At 33.2% G+C, this 21,493-nt stretch overlaps 1 protein-coding gene across 1 annotated transcript in view; it reads left to right on the top strand.

The window, feature by feature from the left end:
* LOC129232455 (uncharacterized) overlaps positions 1-21,493 on the top strand; it is a 98,378-nt gene that overhangs the window by 55,485 nt on the left and 21,400 nt on the right. Inside the window, exons 5-11 of the mRNA XM_054866599.1 lie at positions 351-511; positions 2,403-2,576; positions 5,876-6,067; positions 11,551-11,765; positions 15,812-16,088; positions 18,310-19,000; positions 21,427-21,478. Of these exons, the coding sequence (XP_054722574.1) occupies positions 351-511; positions 2,403-2,576; positions 5,876-6,067; positions 11,551-11,765; positions 15,812-16,088; positions 18,310-19,000; positions 21,427-21,478 (1,762 nt within the window). The remainder of the gene's footprint in view (positions 1-350; positions 512-2,402; positions 2,577-5,875; positions 6,068-11,550; positions 11,766-15,811; positions 16,089-18,309; positions 19,001-21,426; positions 21,479-21,493) is intronic.

Below are 21,493 nucleotides of genomic sequence, written 5' to 3'. Positions count from 1 at the left end.
CTGTGCCATTTGACGTCACAATTGCTTGAATTTTAAAAATTAATTTAAAAAAACTACTTATTGTATCGCAAAATTTTTTTTCACCTATGATGTTCATACATGTTACTCTATCATATAAAAATATAATTGAAAAATTGAAAACTTCCCTATTGAAACATTGATTATTCTGCTTTACCAAATTGATATCAGGCTCTGTCCTCTAAAATAATAAACTGGTATAGTTTAGAAAAATATGTTATTGGATTTTTCACGTTTGACTGTTGTCAAAAGTTTAATAATGTTGTTGGTGTAAAATTTGATGCATAAATTGAATATTGATGGAAGTTTTTAAAATGTTGTTTTTGTCTTAGGCTTTGGATTTGGGCCGATATTCCAGCAGCGGAAGAAATGGAAATGGTCCCGAATCTTCCGTAGTCAAGATGGAAAATTCAAAGTACATCAGCAGTTCTACTGACAAAAGAATGGAATCTGGATCTGGGAACAAATATCTATCCAGTGGTATTCCTATGAAGTATGTCTGTTTTGTAGCATAAATAAGGTGTCGTTATGTCGATGTAGTCAGTTTTTTTGACTTTACTTGAGATATTTTTATATTTTTGTGCATATATTTTTTACAAGCCATGGTTCTAAACCACTTAACCTCCTACAGTAATGATAACTTTTCAATAATTTAAACCTCTTGACTGACAGTGATATCCAAAGGGCGTTGTTTATTTTGTGAGAGTTTTGACACCGCTTTATGTTAGACATCATTTATGTCAAGTGCTATTGCTGACAGATGTTTCTGAAACTTATTTATTTCATGTACCACTACATATTCTTTGTTGTCCTTGAGACACCATTATGTGTATAGCTACCAAACTCTCTTGATTTGTTGGGGGAGACTCCCGAAGTTCTATGCCTTCTCCCGAACTTCCTAATGAAGTAAAAGATCTCATAAATTCCGGAAACAAACCCCAATGGTAAAATGATCAGGATCGCAAAAATGAAACTTTTTCATGAAATAAATGATTTTTTCCTTTTTTTTAGAGTTGATTTTTATGAAAATTGTATATGTCCAATCATTTTGAAAGTATGTTCATTTCATTTTTCTTCTCTAACAAGTTTTGTCTTCCAAAATTAAATTTCTGAACCTTTCTCTTTTAATCACTAAGCAGAGATATATGAAATGCAATATCTTGGATTTGTACACAAACCATAGCCAGTAGAGGTTTTACACTTGCTTTCATTTAGCCATGATTTCCTATATGTGTATTACATTAAAAAATCTGCAAACTGCTTTCTTTTGTTATATGCTCATAGCTTTATGTTGAACAATATATATCCAGTGACATTTTATTTGTTGTTTTTGTAGAGTATCATAATCTTTTTATTTGTTCTTAATATTACTATTGTCAAATAAGTTATTTACTTTTTGGGATGGTTGCATACTTTACCATAAGTGGCTGCCATTTTTTTGTGACTTAGGTAGCCAGTGGCTACTGTTCAGATTTCCTAGTATAAAACTTTACCAATAGATGCTTAATTAAGAAATCCCTACTTAGATTTCAAAAATCCCTTTTACACTTTAAATTTTGTTACTAAATTTATTCAAAGTCTCCCTAATTTAACACATAAGTTTCCGCAGTTTTCATCTTTTATTGTCTATGATTGTGTGTCAACCAGGGCCGGATTTAGGGGAGGGCAGGTGGGGCTGCTGCCCCGGGGACTCCACAACAAAGGGGCCCCCCACAATAAAATTTTTACAAAATATCTTAACTTTCACGGGTTAGCAAATTTTACGTTTTTTCTCCCCTATAAATAATAATAATAATAATAATATAAAAAGCAGTAACTTCAGGATGTATTTACTATTAAAGTGCTGATCGAAAATATCGGATATACACATATATATCAAAATATTTGGATATATATCAAAAGTATCGGATATTTTCGAAAATATGATGATCTTTGCGAACCCTAATTAGGGGCCTCCACTTCTTCGTTGCCCCGCGGCCTCCACACTTCCAAATCCGGCCCTGGTGTCAACAGAGGTGCTCACGGGGGGGGGGGGGGGGGGTCGACAATAGGGCAAGTTGCGCCATCAAAAAAAGAAAAATTTAAGAGGGGGGGTTATTATTTATTACTTTACATTTATTTATTGATTTATTTTTAACTTTTCTCATAAAATTATAATAATAATTAAAAATAAATAATGTTAAAAAAATGAGATTAAAAAAAAACAAAAAAAGGAGGGGTTGAGAGGGTCAAGAAAATTTTTAAGGGGGAATTGGCGGCATTGAACTTGGGGGCGGGGGGCGGGAGGCACCCCTGTGTGTTAAGTTGTTAATGAAGCTTTGCCAAAATAGAATGATGTGCAAACTGTTTTCATTTTCTCTAATTGTTCTCATTGCTTTTTGCAGTGCTCACCACGAACATCCTTCATCCCGCGGTTTCCAACCCTATAGGAATTCGGAAGAACGTCGTCCAACACCACCACAGATGTACAACCCTTCACCGCCGCCCACCACCATGAGTGGATATGCGTACCATCCTTCGCATCCCCTATCTTCGCAGATGCCCCCTCAGCCGTACAGGTTCGTGTGCATTCCTATTTTCATTTCAACTGTTACTGTGATTTTTGGTGTGACATTTCCTTTTCCCAGCTACAAAGTATTTTCTTTAAGTACATTTACAAATATGTATTTGGGTTTGATATTTCCCTATGTTGTTAAAACTTGCTCCTCAAATTGAAAATAATACTTAATTATACCAGTGGCATACCTAGCAAGGTTGACACCCGGGGCAGCAATTTTTGGTGTTACCCCCCCCCCCCCCCCCCTACAAACGCAAAAGGAAAAAAACTTTTTTTGTAAACATGAAATTTGTACAATTTTTACTGCATTTATATTTGAATAAAATTTTAAGTGGGCTAATGTACGAAAAATAAATAAAAATTTGGATTTGGGATTGCCCCCCCCCCCCCCCGGAAAGTTTTCAAATTTGTAGTCTTAAAAGTGTATTTTAGTTTCATATTTTTCAAAAACTTACAATTCCGCTTTGGGTGTCACACTCCCCCCCCCCCCCCCCAAGACGGGTGACAAACATCAATGCATTGATGAGGATATCAATGCATTTGTAGTTAATTAAAATCTATATTTATTTCTATTATTCCATACTTTAAAGCAATAATGAAGTCTTATCCAGCTTAAAAAGTTTTTCTTATAGACTACTTTAAGGCAAATAAATTGATTTTACCGAAATGAAACTCCTTGACCAACAACTTTCTATAAGAAGCAATGTGAATGAATAGTGTTGCATAATACTAAAGATAACTTTTTGTAATGCAGAAAAAAGATTTCTTTGCTGAGTTTTTATAACTAGCAGGCAAAAAAACAAAACAAAATTTTTACAATATAGTCCTCAGTTAAGCAAATCATTGAACAAAAGCTTTCTCCGGATTAAGTTTTTTTTCCTTTGTTAAACTATAAAAATCTAAACTATTTTGTATCTAATTACAAAATGCACAAACAGTAAAATCTCAATTAACCAAAAGGATTTAATATGCTTTTGTAAACTTTCACTGGGAAAAATGTTTTTAATTTGCAATTGTGAAATGATGGATTTTGATATTGCTTGTAATTGAACCTGTACACTAATCAAAATGTGTACCACAAATTTTAACTACAGTGATACTGCCAGAAACGCTGCACCATTTACTTGTTGAAAAGTAAAATTTTTGGTGGTGAATGCTTTTTGCAGATGCTGCGGTTACAATCTGCTTTTTTTTTAAATATCATCCCGATTTTAGTCCGACTCTTTAAACTAAACAATGAAGAAATAAATATTGACACATTCTGATACAATTATATGTTGTTTACCCGTTATTTACAGTAAATTGCTTACTATTTGAAAAGTGCGGTAAAAGCCAAATTCCATGTTCGCAAAGTTTTTTGTACAGTCGATTGCAAGTAAATTAGAGCTTGTTTTTTGAAAAAGAATAATGCAAAACCGTGAAAGAAATGTAAGGAGGTAAAAAAATTAAAACCTTTGTTTTATTGATTTTAGTTCAGAATAAAAACAGCAGATTACAGAAATTGTATCGTCAAAAGCAAACCATTTAAAAAAAATCCCTAAATCAAACTTTTTTCATACAGAAATGTTATCGGTGTTCCTTCTGGACTGTCGAGATGATCATAATACAGGCGTCCTTCTTATAACACGGTACTTGTACAACATGGTTTTGATATTAGACGGTACAAAACTTGAATTAAATACTTCATGGTTTTGATATAACACGAAAATTATATTTATGGAAGGTGGAATTTCATTTTTGTTTAATACATTCTGTTAATGGTTGATAATAACTCTAATAAGTTTTTACTTTGTTTTTATGAATCTTGGTTTCACAATATAGCATCGTACATCTCTCTTGATTCACATTATTTCTAAGTCTCGTATAACACGGTTTCAATACAACACGATACACATTGACATGATTTTTACTATGTGCATGATTAATTAGTGTAAAAAATAAATTTAAAAGGTTTTTTCAAAAAAGTGTCTTATAACAGGGTTTCGATACTACACGGAACGATTTAACCGTGTTATAAGAGGGACACCTGTATTTCATTTTTTTTTGCTTTCTTTAGGAGTTCATTTGTAAAAAAAATGCTGTAAAACGTTCTTGATTCTTTTCTGAAAATCCTGTTTGATTTGAATGTGGATTCCATTTTTTTCTTAACTTTCTCTGAACAAGTTAGCGAACAGAAATATGCGAGTATATATGGTAAATACTTTCCATTCTTTCTGTTTACTGGATATTTGCTGGCCATGTATATCATGGTTGAGAGTATCTTTGTTTTTAAGTGCAGTGTTTACAGCGATTCAGCACTTCTCAGTGTTGAAAATGTTTTTGACACACCTTTTACAGGGTGCAGCAATCATGCAGATACAGTGTTTCTAGAGAAATTAGCTGTAATGGTGTCTTAAAATTTGTTGTATATTGATAAAAAGTGATTTTTAAAACTACATTTCCTCATCAGGAAAAAATAAAAAACCGGGGGAATTATATTATGAAGTTTCTATTGACACACCTCAGGTGTGCCCCGGGGGGGGGGGGGGGGAATTATGGCGCAAGATGGTGCAATCAAAATTTTTGAGGAGATTTTTTAATTTTTTAAAATTTATATATATATATATATATATATATATATATACATATATTTAAATTTATTTATGGATTTATTTTTAATTTAAATCATTTATTTTGTTTTATTTTATTTTGTTTTTATTTCATTTATTTATTTAGTTTGTATGTGTGTCATTAAAAGTCGGAACTTTTCTAATAAAGTAATAATACTAGTAAATAATAACTAAATAAATAAATAAATAAAAAATATTTTTTTAAAATACAGTAAGCTCTTGATTATCTGTGGCTCGGATTATCTGCGGGTCTTTTAACAATTTTTTTTCTTCAACTGTGGTGACTTACGATTGTGTTATTGTTTGTTTTAAGCATTTTCATATATTTTTTGCAATCAATTTTATTGTTTTTAGCTATAAATTTTCTGTATGTGTGAGTTTTATTCCTATTTTTTAGCTCTTGTGTATACATCAGTATCGTTTTTACCTATAATTTGGATGATCCGTGGTTTCGCTTATCCGCGATTACCGTGCAACCCTAATCCGCTGATAATCAGGAGTTTACTGTAAATACATTAAAAAAGAGAACTAAAAATGGAAAGGGGGTTGAGAATTTTTTTGGGAGGGGGGAGGAATTTGCACCATTGAACTTGGGGGGAGGGGAGGCACCCCTGACACCCCTCCTCCCATATTAACTGTAATTTTAACTGCATTTTACACATCTTCCTGACTAACCATGCATCCCCTTTAGGTTAGAAGAATCCGTGTACATGGAGCGCTATGGCTTATTGCGCCCTTCGGTAATGCCTTACCCCCCCAGCTCTAACATGCTTTCCCATCCTCGGGCACCTCTTTACCCAGCAAGTCACTATCCTCCGGAATTACTGCCTCAATCAATGCGCTCCCTGCCGCCTTCTAACAGCGCCACCTATCCTCCTTCCAGGTAAGTGAGAGCAAAGATCAATATACTTGATTGTTTCACTAGTGGTACCCCGCACGGCTTTGCCCGTGGTTGAAAGTTAAAAGTTCATTTGGTTCGCCTGTATATTTACAAATAATGGATGATGAATTTCTCGCCAATTGGCTATGTTCATATGGTCGCCAATGTTACAGTTCCACGTTATGATAATTTCGTAATTTACTCTTTCATGTTGTGATCATTTGCTTGGTAAAATTTTCTTAAAATTGGAATAGAATAAGAACCACATCGAATTTTCAAAAAATCGCTTCGAGGTGCACACCCCCATGCTGCAAACTAACTTTGTGCCAAATATCATGAAAATTGGCCAAACGGTCTTTGGCCCTATGCGCCTCACAGAGATCCTGACAGAGAGACTTTCAGCTTAATTATTTGGAACTAGTGGTACCCGCACGGCTTCGCCCGTAATAGCAAATTAAAAGGTCTTTTGGTTCGCCTGTATATTTACAAATGATGTGTAGTGAATTTTCTCGCCAATTGGCTTATTCCCACGTTACGGTTCCACGTTATGATAATTTCGTAATTTATTCGTTCATCTTATGATAATTTTTTTTCTTAAAATTGGAACAGAAAAAGAACAAAATCGAATTTTCGAAAAATCGCTTCGAGGTGCACACCCCCATGCTACATACTAACTTTGTGCCAAATTTCATGAAAATCGGCCGAACGGTCTAGGCGCTATGCGCGTCACAGACATCCTCCAGACATCCTACAGATATCCTACAGATATCCTACAGACATCCAGACATCCTCCGGACAGAGAGACTTTCAGCTTTATTATTAGTAAAGATAAGCACAGATAAATGTTAGTACTTGGATGACCGAGCCTCGCTGGGCTTTAAAAGAAATGTTTTTGTAAAATCTCGTCTTTATAAAGTTCGAAGTACTTTTTAAATATACTTGAAAAACAAAATGTTAAAAAAATATTGATGTTCTCATTACTGTGTGAAAAAGAAAATAAATAATTAAAATCAAGTAAGACGGTTAAACAATCGTTTTGGTTAAAAAACAAAAAGGAAGCCAACATCGGCTTACACACTGTTTTTGAATTTGTTTTCATCCAAGTGTGATTAAAATTAGCCGAAGTGGCTATTATCAGCCAAGCCTGGCAATCCTAAGCAAGTTTGAAATTTAAAACGAGACCAGACTACTAATTTTTATTGTTATGTTGCAAATTGTCTACCTTATGTGTCAATTCATAGTTTTTCAAAGCTTAACTTAAGCAGACTTTATGTAAGAAAAAGGGGTTTTGTAAAAAATCGCGTTTTTACCGAAAAACACTGATGTAGATCAACTTAGAATGCAAAACTACAATTAAATCCAAAACTTCATCCAAATCGTTAGTTGTTTCCGAAATACGAAATATAAATATATATACATACCCACTAGTGTGGTTCAAAAAAACTTTTTTTTTTCAGCTAGAGTCCATTACACCCCCTTATTTTTTTAAACTTGCTAATAGCATTATGCTGTAAAAGTTCTAGCTTCTTACTCAAATTTTAAGACGGTGCTCAATGACCCCTTCATTTACTGTTTGACCACGGATTGTATGTAATTTGGCAATCTGCCAAGTAAAGACGATTCCATCTGAATGAATCTAGCAGGGGAGAAGGGAAAATAACGATGGGATTTCGATGCACGCGTTGTATAATGTCACTAGTAGCCTTATTCATTTATTGCATTCTCAAAAATAAAATAAAGGGGAACAAAAGTAGTTATCATTGAAACAGCAAAAATAAAATAAAATATTTTCATTTCGTTCAGGAACGTAAAAGCAAAATGGTAAGCTCAAAACTTTGTTGTGAATGAATGAATCAGTTCATTTTTGCCGTGAGAATATAGATCGAATGTACTTTAGATTTAAACTAGTATGTTGTGGCCATTACGAAACTTTCTTCTATATTTTTCCTTTTTCTGATCCCTCCCCATGCTTGACGAGGAAGCAATATTCCCAACAAAAACAAAATGACACATGCAAAAACTTGACGACTATCCCAATGTCTGAATTATTGCAAAAGCAAAGCAAAGAGCGAAAATTGAAAGTTATTTTAAAAGCCTTGCTTGAATTAATTACAAATATTTTATTTGTTAACAAACATAAGATGGCAACAGTTAAAAATTTTAAATCATCTTACTAATATTATATATGCGAAAGTTTGTCTGTATGGATGGATGTATGGATGTATGGATGGATGTATGGATGTTTGTTACTCTTTCACGCAAAAACTACTGAACGGATTTTGATGAAACTTTACAATAATATAGCTTATGCATCAGAATAACACATAGGGTAGTTTTCGTCCCGTTATGGGGGGCAAAACCCCCTTAGGGGGGCAATAAAACACAATTTTTGTATAAATTCTCTAATATTGGGATGAAAAAATACTTGCACATATTTACATTATATGTCCATCGAAAGCTCTGATTTTTCTGCTGAAGATGGCACCTGTTCGAAATTTCTAAGTAGAATAAAAAACGAGTTATGAGCTTTTTAGATCCATGTTCGAAGGCTTTCCTCAACTTAATACAGTATTTAGTGTATCATCTCAACTCCCTGTCGATAGCGACAATTGTTGTATTGTTGACTATCTTTGCTTTTCGTGATTGTTCAAGGCTTTTCTCAAGTCAAATCTTGAAGTAAGATTTTTGCACAAGATTGGCAAATAAAACATGATTTGGCTGATGATTTTCCATTTAAACGGAACTTTAATGTAATTAATAGTTTTTATTATTATTTATGCTGATTGAACACTTACTCATTATCCAAACAACCAGCAGATCGCCAAAATTTTTGCAGAAAGACTTCCGTAGCTGATGCATTTGGCAGCTTTTTCAACGTTGCTTTTTTTGCAGCCGAAGACTACGTCATAATGTTTCTCAGCTTTCACCATGTAAACGAAATATCGCCAATCAAAGAATTTTCAAAAGACTTTTTTTACTGTGTTAAATAATCCAGCAACTAAATTAGGCAAATCCATAAACAGCGCAAAAACTTCCATTAATTTTTCTTTTTGCACAATTTCAAACAATCACCAAATTTTATTACTTATTTTGGTAACATTTCGGATGAAACTGTTTAGCGCCATTTTATGGTGACCAAAAATATCTCAGCATCTGGCGACGATATCTCTGTAACGAAAATTAATATCATACCGTTTTACAAAGTAAGGAAAGAATGGGGGAGCATCATCGAAGGTACCTCGAAACGACTTTCGCAAATTCGGCAAAATCGCACCAAGAGCCACAATGATTGAAATTTCCCGAAATAACTAAAGCAAGTATAAGGGGATTACGAGCGCAGCTACTTTTTTTTAATCACTTCGTACTTCATTAGCCATACAGAGAAGGTTTTAGACTCCATGTTAAAAAAAAAGTATCAACAGATTAATCTTTTTAAACATGAGAAGATTAATTTCATGTTTTTTAAATTTGTATATGCTTAAATATAGTGCTTTCGGTTCTAAATCAATACTACTTTGTTCTTTATACTTATTGCTATTTTAGTTTTATGGGTAAGGAAGAAACTCGATTTTTAATCACGTCAAAAAGATGTGTTTTAAATTCTTTCACTTAAAACAGAAAATAAAAGCAAATAACGATTTTTTCTAACAATTATTACTGACCCAGGCAACGCCGGGTACTTTTGCTAGTTGAGATAATATTTCCGATCATTTCCATACAATTACTAGTATGTTGTGGCCATCACGAAACTTTCTTCTATATTTTTCTTTTTTTTTTCTGATCCCCCCCCCCCCCCCCCCCATGCTTGACGAGGAAGCAATATTCCCAACAAAAACGAAATTACACATGCAAAAACTTGACGACCATCCCAATGTCTGAATTATTGCAAAAGCAAAGCAAAGAGCGAAAATTGAAAGTTATTTTAAAAGCCTTGCTTGAATTAATTACAAATATTTTATTTGTTAACAAACATAAGGTGGCAACAGTTAAAAATTTTAAATCATTGAGATAATATTTCCGGTCATTTCCATACAATTAAAATCACGAGAAATACGCAGACGACAATCTATTACGATTTATCTTTCTTATTGTTGCATTAATAAAGCTATTTTTATTCGCAAAAAAAAAAAAAAAAAACAACACCTCTTGGAGCGATCGGCGTCAAAATTGAACCAAAGCCTGTTTACACATGGATTCACATATATTCCAAATTTCAACCAGAACGTAGCATTACTTCTTGAGATAGGGCACTCACAATGGAAAAAAAGAACGGGCGATTGCGCTACCCCCCTTTTTAGCTGTTGACACAAAAATAAAATCAGTTCTCATACCCACTAAGGGCTACTTGCCGATAAATTTTTCTTTCATTCCGTTTATTATTTCTTGAGATACAGCAGTCACAATTGACGACAAAAAACGTTCTATAGCTCAACCCCCGTTTGAGTTATTGACACCAAAATTGAATCAGCACCTGTTCCTGTTAATACCAACATATGGACCAAATTTTGTTTGATTCCGCCAGTTACTTCCTGAGGAATAGCAAGCACGCGTAACTCGAAAAACGTCCCATTGCTCCACCCCCCTTGGAGGAATTCGCGCCAAAAACTAATGGGCACAAGTTCACATAGGGGCACATACGTGTACTAAATTTCGTTCGATTTCATGCGGTAGTTTTTGTTGTAGAGCGGCCACAAAAAACTGGTCACACACAGACGTGACACACATACACACACACATACACACACACATACAGACAGACAGACATTTTCCAAAAATGGTCGAAATGGACTCAGCACACCTCAAAACGTTCGAATCCGTCAAAATTCGAAATTCGAAAATTTGCACGAATCCAATACTTTCTTCTATATATTAGATATAGAAGAAAGTAAAAATGTTGCTGTGAGCAAATTTTCATTTTTACAAAACTAAGGCTAAACAATAGGGAGGCAAAAGTGCACATATGAAACAAACTAACATCCCTATAAACTAATAGATACGCCCATTTCCGCCTATAAACCAGATATTAGCCTTTCCATGTAATCGATGGTCAAACAGTAACATCAGCCGTACTATAGGAAATGCCATAAATTTAGAATCATTTAATTTCCCCAGCTGTTTTTTTGTAAATAATTATTTTATTGCAATGTATGTGCATAATACTCATGTATATTATAATATGTAGTGTTGTATTTTCGGTTCAATGTATTTTTTTAACCCCCCTCCCCTCCCAATACTGATGAAGTATGGGGGAGTGGGTTGAGCACCCTCTTTCAGTTGAAATAGGAAGCTAAAATTTTTCCAGTATATTGCTATCCACAAGTCTAAAAATATTGAGAAGTGTCCTGGTATCCAGGAGAAACTTTTCTTTTACATGTATTTTGAACCACCCTTATACCCACATACCCACAAGAATTGCTTTTTTAAAGATACTAGATTTAGTGTGATTTAAAATACTTACATCTCAAATGTACATTGAATATTTTTAGATATGCCCAGGAGGAAGAAAACTCTAGTGATAGCAGAGAGATGTTGAGGAAACGGGAAATGGAGATGTACAGGGAACGAGAGAGGTACGAGGAAGAGCGTGAAAATGCCAACAGGGAACTGGAGTACCTCAGGAAGGAGAGGGCCCACATGAGGCAAAGCCCCATCTCCATACCCCACAGCACCACTAGGAGTGAAATGCAAATGGAAGAAAAAGGTTTGCTATTAATACGTTTATGAGAGATTACAGGGTTTGCCGATATGCAGGTTGTTCTGTTTTAACCTGCAAGACCTTTATTTCCGCAACCGTTAGTCCCAGATGTATGCTTCCAGTTGCAAAAATGTTCAAAGTCAGATGCAGGATTGAGATGTTGAAAGTTTGAAAAGAAAATAAAAATGAGTCAAAAAATACTTTTTATACGGGCCCTAGATCCCCTAACTTATATTCAGGGAAATAATCTCCATTGAAAAATAATTATGTTGCAAAAAGTTTGACATTTTTGTACGACCAATATACACCGAGATATGGAATGTAGTGTTTTGTGACTTACACCACTTACACTTGCCGTCAATAACTCCTTTTGGGGGAAAATATAGCGGTTAACAACCGTTTCAAATTATATGTGTGCTTAAAGTGTGGTTTTTTTAAAGTGTTCTCCATTTTGTAGTGTGATTTTGCATATTACGGCATAACATTGTATTTATTTTGGAATAGCAATGAAAAATATAAATACTTTGTTTTTTTTACTTTGACAACCTGCCATTCTTCTGAAATTGCGATAAGTTCTAATTTCATCTTCTGCATGGTCCCTTAAAACTTTGAATTCAAATATCTCCTTTAGTTTTGGACGCAAAAATGTCAAATTTTTTGTATTAGCAATATTTTTCAATGGAGATTATTTCCCTAAATATGAGTTAGGGGATCTAGGACCTATAGAAATTTTGTACTTTGTGACTTATTTTTATGTTTGTTTCAAACTTCCAATATCTAAACTCTGCATCTGATTGTGAACATTTTTGCAATTGGAACTATGCATCTAGGACTAATGTTTACAAAAATTGAGTTCTGGCAGGTTAAAACGGACAACCCTGTATATCAGTCGATATATATCACAATATATATCCGATATGTATTTTGAAAATATCACGATGTTTTGATATTTTCGATATTTATTTTTCAACTACAGTATTTTCAATATTAAAAGTACGTTAATCATGGTAATATTGTTCAATTATTATTAAACATAACCAAAAAGTTATGATTGTAAGTCATGATGTATTGAAGCATCATCAATATTAACAAAGTAATATAATATACCTTTTTTACTTGTATTTTATATTCATAAAATTACGTGTAATGTAACAACTTTAATTCATATTAAACATGCTTAATTAAATATTAAACATTACTCAGAAAAAAAGAAAATGTTTTATGGCTGTGTACTGAATAATTTATGTTATTTATTTCTGAGTCATGTAACTAAAAGTAGCTAACAGAAGAAAAATGATTAAAACAGCTAATGCCAAATTAACTCCATTAAAATTGATAAAAATGTAAAATGAAATATTAGATATAAATAATGAAAGAAACCTTAATTTTAAGTCTACATATTGTAATTATAATATGACAAAATAAAGAGTGATTTTAGGATACATTTACTATTTCGAAGACTTTAGTATGTGCTGATCGAAAATATCGGATATATATCAAAATATCGGTCATTTTCCATATTTTGAAAATATCATGATATTTTCAAGCCCTGGTAAGATATCTGTGATGGTAATTTTTAAATTTATATTTGCAGAAAACTCTGCTGTGATAAAAAGAAATCATGCTTGTAATTTTGCCACAGATTGGGGGAATTCCAAAAATTTCTCATCTTCAGAATCATAGATTTGTAATTTTTTAAAAAGGCTTTAAGAATAAAATGCAAACATTTGAACACAAAACCTACATTTGTAATAATAACTTATTTTTTAATTAGATGTTTTATGTTAAAAGAAAACATTATGATGTTAAAATGCAAAAATTTTCAGAAAGCTGCAGACTTATATGTTTCGGTGTTACAAGGAATGTCTTTTTAAAGTTTATGGATCAAAAAACGTTCGATAAATGACTTTTGTTGCATGTCTTTTGTTGCATGCATAAGCTCGCCTCTTTTCATTGAAGAAGTGGTTCTTTGTAACCCCAAAACACTAGTCTGCAGTTCTGTGTCTTGCATTTTAATGCTTTAATACTTTCTTTTGCTTTTCCACACAAAGATATATTTTTATTTCTTATGTTTTATATTGTCAACAGTTTAGGAAAAAAAATAACAATCTTTAGTTTTAGTTTTTTTTTTTGAGCAATTTCATGTATGAAAATGCTAATTCTGGTTGAAAGACTTCATTTGTTTGATGGGCAATGTGAAGGTTTTGCTGTTGTGTGACATCAATTAGCTGTTTTTTTAATAACACATATTTTACTGATTAAAAATAAATTTACAAAATAATCCATGTTCAAAAAACTCAACTCCAGGCATTTAATATTAAAAGCACAAAAAAAGGGGGTCTACATTTGTGAGTATTAAATAATTTTCTGCAAGAACAGATAAAGCTTTTTAAGTGTCCCTGTTCCTTCTGACCAAAAAAAGATCTTTGCTTTTAAAGATCTTTCCTTAGAGTTTAGTATTTTTCTCTGGAAACTTTAACTAAATTTAAGAGATACATCCTTTACATTTGGGATACTTCTGCTTCGGGAAAAAATGAAGCAATGAATAAAAGAAGCATCTGCTATGCATTTTTACTTCGCCACAAAACCAAATAGTTTAAAAGCTTTTTCTTTTTTCCAAAGTTTATTACTTATTAATGTTCTCTAATGATGTAAAATTACAATAAAAGCATGATTCAAGATTAATGATTCTTTTATTCAGTAAAATATCAATAGGAAAGAGTTTGTAAATTCATTACATTACATATTAATGCCCTTTGATCTGTTTCTCTTACATTAATATTCATCATTCTCTTGATGTTCTTTTTTTTTTAAAGTCAACATCATTTATGGCAATCGCACATTTGTTTTAAAAGCTCTGTTTGTATTAATTAAATGTACAGTGAAGCAACGTTTATATTTTTCTATTTTATACCTTTTTTAAATTGGACCCTGCAAAGTCTAATAGTACACGTTTACCTATACCTTTTATACATTTTTTCATTTGTGCGCTTTTTTCATACAGTCCCTTCAAAAATGTGTAAACAGTGTTCACTGTATGTATATTATTACTTACTTAGTATTGTTACTATTATTAAATTTATTATTTTCATTGTTTCAAAGAACCAGTGATTTCAAAATTTAACTGGTTGATACATGCTGTTGCTGCTCCATTCTTGCATCCTGGTTAATTATGTAAAAAAGAAAAAAGACGAATATGCGAAACAAAATTAACATACAAATGGGAACCTTTCGGTTACATCAACACTGGTCAGTAAGCAAAGATTTAACTTTCTGTCAACTGTTTCAAAAAACTATGACGGTTAAAACTTATGATATATTTTGCCTTCCTTATAACTTTAACTTATCCAAGTTTCACTGTATAACGTCCAATATATATATATATATATATATATATATATATATATATATATATATATATATATATATATATATATATACTTATTTATTTTGTTGAAATTTCTAGCATTTTCTTGCCGTAATATTTCTTGTGTTGTTCGATGAAGTAGTATATCTAAACCTGTTTTTATGCAATTTTTTTTTTCGTGATTTTATTTTAGTGCAGTATATTAAAAGTTCAATCAGTTTGGGATTCAATTGACAAAATTATTATTAAAATTATTGCGAGGTTGTATCTTCAAGTGACGACATAGGCACCCCAATGGGAAGTCACTGTGACCTCCGAAAAATTTCCTTATATGGGCAACTTTGTCCGACTTCTCTGCAAAAATTATCATCACTTGGTTTATTTTGATTTCTTTTAAATATTACAATTTTGTGAGTTTTTGGGTTATTTTCTATTTGAGACTTTTTTATGCTGTCCCTATCCACCACATAAAAAAAATATTCTTCGACTGTGTTTCAAAAACAAATTTTTGTAGCTACTCACAAATTTTTGTAGCTACTCGTGAAGTTTGGAACAATTTTTTTGTGCGGCCCCTATCCATCACATAAAAACAGGTTTGAGCGTAAGTTTTTTTCATGATGAAAAATTATTTTGTAAAATGTTTCTATCAAGATTATTTTTTACAAGTTTTTATCTTCTTCTGCAGGACACATGGGATCAATAACCCACGGCACACCTCGCGATTACATCAGAAGACCCTCTCCGCCTACTTCTTCAGTTCCTTTGAATCTGGCAACAAATGTGAATAGCGTAGAGCATGAAATGAAGGCGAAGGAAGAATACAACTCCAGGCATCAGAGGCATCACAACAACAGTGTCGCAAACGGCCAGCTGCATCATAGAAGCAAAAACCACCATGTTTACAGAAAAGAAAGTGATGCTCCTCCGTATAAAATACAATACCATTTAAATTCGGTGAGTTAGTATTTTTATTATTTCTTAAAGGTGTTTTTTGTGGGATGCCGTAACTTCCTTAATACTGTTACAAGTCTGGCCACTTCTAGAAATTCTTTAATGACGACACAGTTCTTGAGAAAAACACAGGAGATTTATTTACAGCTATTTCTTATGCACTTATAATTTTTTTTTTTTTTGCTTTGTTACTGTCCCTTAAACAGAGTGTCCCTTAATTAGAGGTAAATACATGGAAGTCTCCATTCAAAGGGACTGGGACCAGGAAAAATGGCCCTTAAATAGAGGTGTCCCTTAATGGAGGTTCTACTGTACTATATAATTTAATATATATTTATGTGTTTGTACTCCAAGTAAAACTGATTTAATAACACTGGGACAATGCCTTTGGTTCTCTTTAGTGTTGACTTCTTACTAGTAACTCATGTTCAACCATAGACTAATAATAAGAGTAGACCGAGCTTTTTCATTCTTGCTGATGAAGAAAATTGGTTCATAGATGTATCACGTGACTAGTGGAAGGGTTTGGCGAAGACTTTGGCAGCATGGTTGCTAGATGGCAGCATTATCTATAGTTTGACACTCGACATGTATTTTAAGACAATGTGTTTTCATTTAAAAAAATTTTCCAAGTGCAGAGATTAAACAGTTTTTTTTTAGTTATGCATTATTTTGACACTAGTAATAGTTTTTGGTCACAGTTTTCAGTAACTTTTATTTCATTCGGAACTACTACGTCAGCGTTGGCGTAAACGTAATGGCGTAAACGTTTTGCGTTAACGCAAAAATGTACTAATCGGTATCTTAAATTGAAATTGTAAGTAAAAATCTTACCGTTTGCCGATTCTTTTTGGGCGCTTGAATATTTAATTGCTTAGAGAGTTATTGAAATTGACTAAAGAAAATGCACAATACTTTCTAAATGAAAAACTCACTGTATTAACAAAATATTTACAACTTAGAATAACAAATTTACAAATCGGACTCCATAAAAAATCATTCTTCCGTGTTCCATCAATTTTTATTTATTTTATTTCGATCGTCTGCTACAATCAACGCCCGCTGTTGCTAGGATATCCACTAGTCACATGGTTTGGTTTATGAGCAGCAAAAGGGTTGCCATAGCTCGGTCTATTCTTATTATTAGTCTATGTGTTCAACTATAATTTAGAATTTCTTAATGTTTGTGATTGCCTTTTGTAATTTTAATTTTGTATGTGTAACTTTATTTATTTTGTAAAGAAAAAATTTAAACTATTTTAGAAAAATTCGGTATTTTTGTTATTTTCTTACACATTGCATCAGTGTATACAGGGTTCGTACACTCTGGGAAAACCTGGAATTGTCAGGGAATTTTCCAATTTTACCACCCAATTTTTTTCTCAATGGATTTTGTGGGAGCAAGGATTGTAGGGCAAAGTGAAAGAGCAGGGTGAAATAATGGTAAATATTATGTGCTGCTTTTAGTGCCACTAGTCTGTTGCCGCCACTGTAAGGGATATAAGGCTTGTTGCTTTCAGCGCACAGTCTTTCTGCATTCTCAACAAGAATCAAGTTTTTATTGAGATTTACGCAGTGCAAATAAGACAGGACAGAAATTAAAAAGTATTTAGTTTTATTTGTAAATTTAAATTTTGAAATCATGTTCAATATCAACTTCATGCACAAACATGTATGAATGGTCAACTCACCATTTTATTTTAAGACACAAGCTTATATAAGAGAAATTATAATGCTGCAGCGAAACGTGTGTGACGTCACACTGAGGAATTGGCAAGAAAACGTCATTGCCGATTCGACCCCCCATTTGCATGAGAAAACATTGGAAACTAATTCAAATCTCAACAGTTTTTAAGCCATGTTGTGAAGTAAATTAATGCAATTTTGGTTTGAAAACATTGATTAACATCCACTACTTGTCCTATAAAAATCTAGTAAATCATTTTCCAGCTAATAATGAAAATAAACCAATAATAAATAATCTGGTGATAAATTTCTAGTATTCTTTTAAAACGCGTTTGTTTCTCCAGAGTTGGAAATTATAAACAGCATTTTCCACTTATATATATATATTAGCGGAATTCCACAATTTTCAATCTTCAGATTCATAGAATTCTGCAAAAAACTTCTTTTTATAAGCAGCCACTTCTATGACTTCAATGTAATGTGGGACTGATAAATGTTTCAAATAGTTACCCTAACAGCATTTTTTTTTTTCAATTTTCAGGAAAGCCATCAAAAGCAGCCTTCGAATCCGGAAAGCTCGGAGAACAAGACATCTGTGCCTTCAAAAATTTTCCCGTACTACGTCGAGCAAGACTACCAAAAATCCGACGTGATCGAAACCCGCACCTTGAGCATGGCGTCTGTGATCAATTCCCAAATCAACGGAATATTCGCCCGCGAAAAGTTTCCCTCCAACAACAGCTACGACTATTTCAACTTCCCCCCCAGCTCCGAAACTCAGAGTAAACCCAAAGCGGAATCCAAAGCCAATCTGCCTTCCCGCGAGAGTTTTGTGATACAGACGAAGTCGTCGAACGACGATAAATACGAGAACCTGGACTCTGGCAGTAATAAGATTCACTTCGTCAAAAGCGAACAGGCGGTGTCTCATAACGAGTCTACCAAGTTTGCGCCGATTTATAAGCCAAGGGAAGCGTCTTTGACCCGCGCCCTTTTGCAGAATCATGTGGTACCACCGAGTTATCGAAACGAAAGCAGTGCCCTTGAGGAAGTGGGTCCGAAGGTCGTCAGCACTCTGGACTTGAGGGAGGTCAGGATGAGGAAGAGAAGACAGGCGCCGGATTTCGTGGAAAGCGAGGAATCCGAGCCGGATTCAGACGAAGAAGATGCTTTGCGGTATAAGAGGTTGTTGACCATCACCAAGGGGCCCCCTGTGAAGATTGCTATGGATCCAAAGGTTTGATACTTCTTTTTTTGTTGGAGATCATTCAAATTCACTAGACAACCCACAGTAAACTCCTGATTATCAACGGATAATAAAAATCGCGGATAAACCCCAAAATGCGAAATGAGGGACAAATAGGGTAAAAATTATCCTTCCTCATTTAGGGTTTGCCGATATATATCAGTCGATATATATCAGTCGATATTTACGATCATGATATTTTCGTTATTTATTTTTTCAACTACGGTATTTTCAATGCGAAAATGAAATTAATCATAGCATCATTGTTCCTTTATTATTAAAAATAACCAAAATGTTATGTACTATATTTTTATGATATATTAATACGTCATTAATATAACAAAGTAATATAATATTCCTTTTTTATTTTATATTCATTAAATTATTAGTAATGTAACGGTTTTAATTCATATTAAAATTGCCTAATTAAATATTAAACATTGGTCAGAAAAAAAATGTCTTATGTCTGTGCACCAACTACTGCATATTTTTACTTTCTTCTATATCTAATATATAGAAGAAAGTATTGGATTCGTGCAAATTTTCGAATTTCGAAGGATTCGAACGTTTTGAGGTGTGCTGAGTCCATTTCGACCATTTTTGGAAAATGTCTGTCTGTCTGTGTGTGTGTATGTATGTATGTGTGTGTGTGTGTGTGTGTATGTATGTGTGTCACGTCTGTGTGTGACCAGTTTTTTGTGGCCGCTCTACAACAAAAACTACCGTATGAAATCGAACGAAATTTAGTACACATATGTGCCCCTATGTGAACTTGTGCCCATTAGTTTTTGGCGCGAATTCCTCCAAGGGGGGTGGAGCAATGGGACGTTTTTCGAGTTACGCGTGCTTGCTATTCCTCAGGAAGTTACTGGCGGAATCAAACAAAATTTGGTCCATATGTTGGTATTAACAGGAACAGGTGCTGATTCAATTTTGGTGTCAATAACTCAAACGGGGGTTGAGCTGTAGAACGTTTTTTGTCGTCAATTGTGACTGCTGTATCTCAAGAAATAATGAACGGAATGAAAGAAAAATTTATCGGCAAGTAGCCCTTAGTGGGTATAAGAACTGATTTTATTTTTGTGTCAACAGCTAAAAGGGGGGTAGCGCAATCACCCGTTCTTTTTTTCCATTTTGAGTGTCCTATCTCAAGAAGTAATGCTACGTTCTGGTTGAAATTTGGAATATATGTGAATCCATATGTAAACAGGCTTTGGTTCAATTTTGACGCCGATCGCTCCAAGAGGTGTTGATTTTTTTTTTGCGAATAAAAATATTTTTATTAATGCAACAATAAGAAAGATAAATCGTAATAGATTGTCGTCTGCGTATTTCTCGTGATTTTAATTGTATGGAAATGATAGGAAATATGATCTCAATGATTTAAAATTTTTAACTGTTGCCATCTTATGTTTGTTAACAAATAAAATATTTGTAATTAATTCAAGCAAGGCTTTTGAAATAACTTTCAATTTTCGCTCTTTGCTTTGCTTTTGCAATAATTCAGACATTGGGATGGTCGTCAAGTTTTTGCATGTGTAATTTTGTTTTTGTTGGGAATATTGCTTCCTCGTCAAGCATGGGGAGGGATCAGAAAAAAAAAGAAAAATATAGAAGAAAGTTTCGTGATGGCCACAACATACTAGTTTATTTATGAATCATTTAACTGTAAAAGTAGCTGACAGACCAAAAGTGAATAAAACAGCTAATGCTAAATTAACACCATTAAAATTGATAAAAATGTTAAATGAAATATTAGATATAAATAATATAAGAAACCTTAATTTTACGTCTACATATTGTAATAACAATATAAGAAAATAAAAAGTGATTTGAGAATGTATTTGTTATTTTGAAGACTTTAATTTTAGCTGGTTGAAAATATCGGATATATATCAAAATATCGGATATTTTTGAAAATATAATGATATTTTTGAACCCTGTTCCTCAAAAACTTAGCTGTATTGATGCATAATCCTTTCTTCAAACAGTGAAAATATATACTGTGCAACAAAAATGGGTACTGTTCTGTTAGCCTGGCGCAAGTGAAAATGGCCGAATGATTACGCCCAGCGCCAAGTGATGATTCGCCAAGCAAGTACGCCCAACAAGGGTTGTAAGAAAATTTGGCGGATTTCTACATCAATTTGGCGAATCGTTGCTTGGCATTGGGCATAATCATTTGGCGATTTTCGCTTGTGGCTGGCTAACAGAAAAGTACCCAAAAATGTTTTGTATTTTTCCACAACAGAACTTAGCATCAATAAAGAGCTAATGTATTTATTATGAAGAAAGCACAAAAAAATAAATAAAACAAAAACAACTGAGTTTCAATTTACAATTTTTTAACAAAAACAGCCATTGGTAAGCTAAAATAAGTTACATTTCCTGACTAATTTTCTCTTTTTCTATTACAGAAAACTAAATTTCTTGCATACTTTGGTCTAACTACTCATACAAGAAAGCAGAGTAAGTTATAATTTA

The sequence above is a fragment of the Uloborus diversus genome, unplaced genomic scaffold, assembly GCF_026930045.1.
Source record: "Uloborus diversus isolate 005 unplaced genomic scaffold, Udiv.v.3.1 scaffold_12, whole genome shotgun sequence".
Lineage (NCBI taxonomy): Eukaryota > Metazoa > Arthropoda > Arachnida > Araneae > Uloboridae > Uloborus > Uloborus diversus.
The sequence above is the reverse complement of the archived record's forward strand: the minus strand, read 5'-3'. Positions and strand labels throughout refer to the sequence as shown.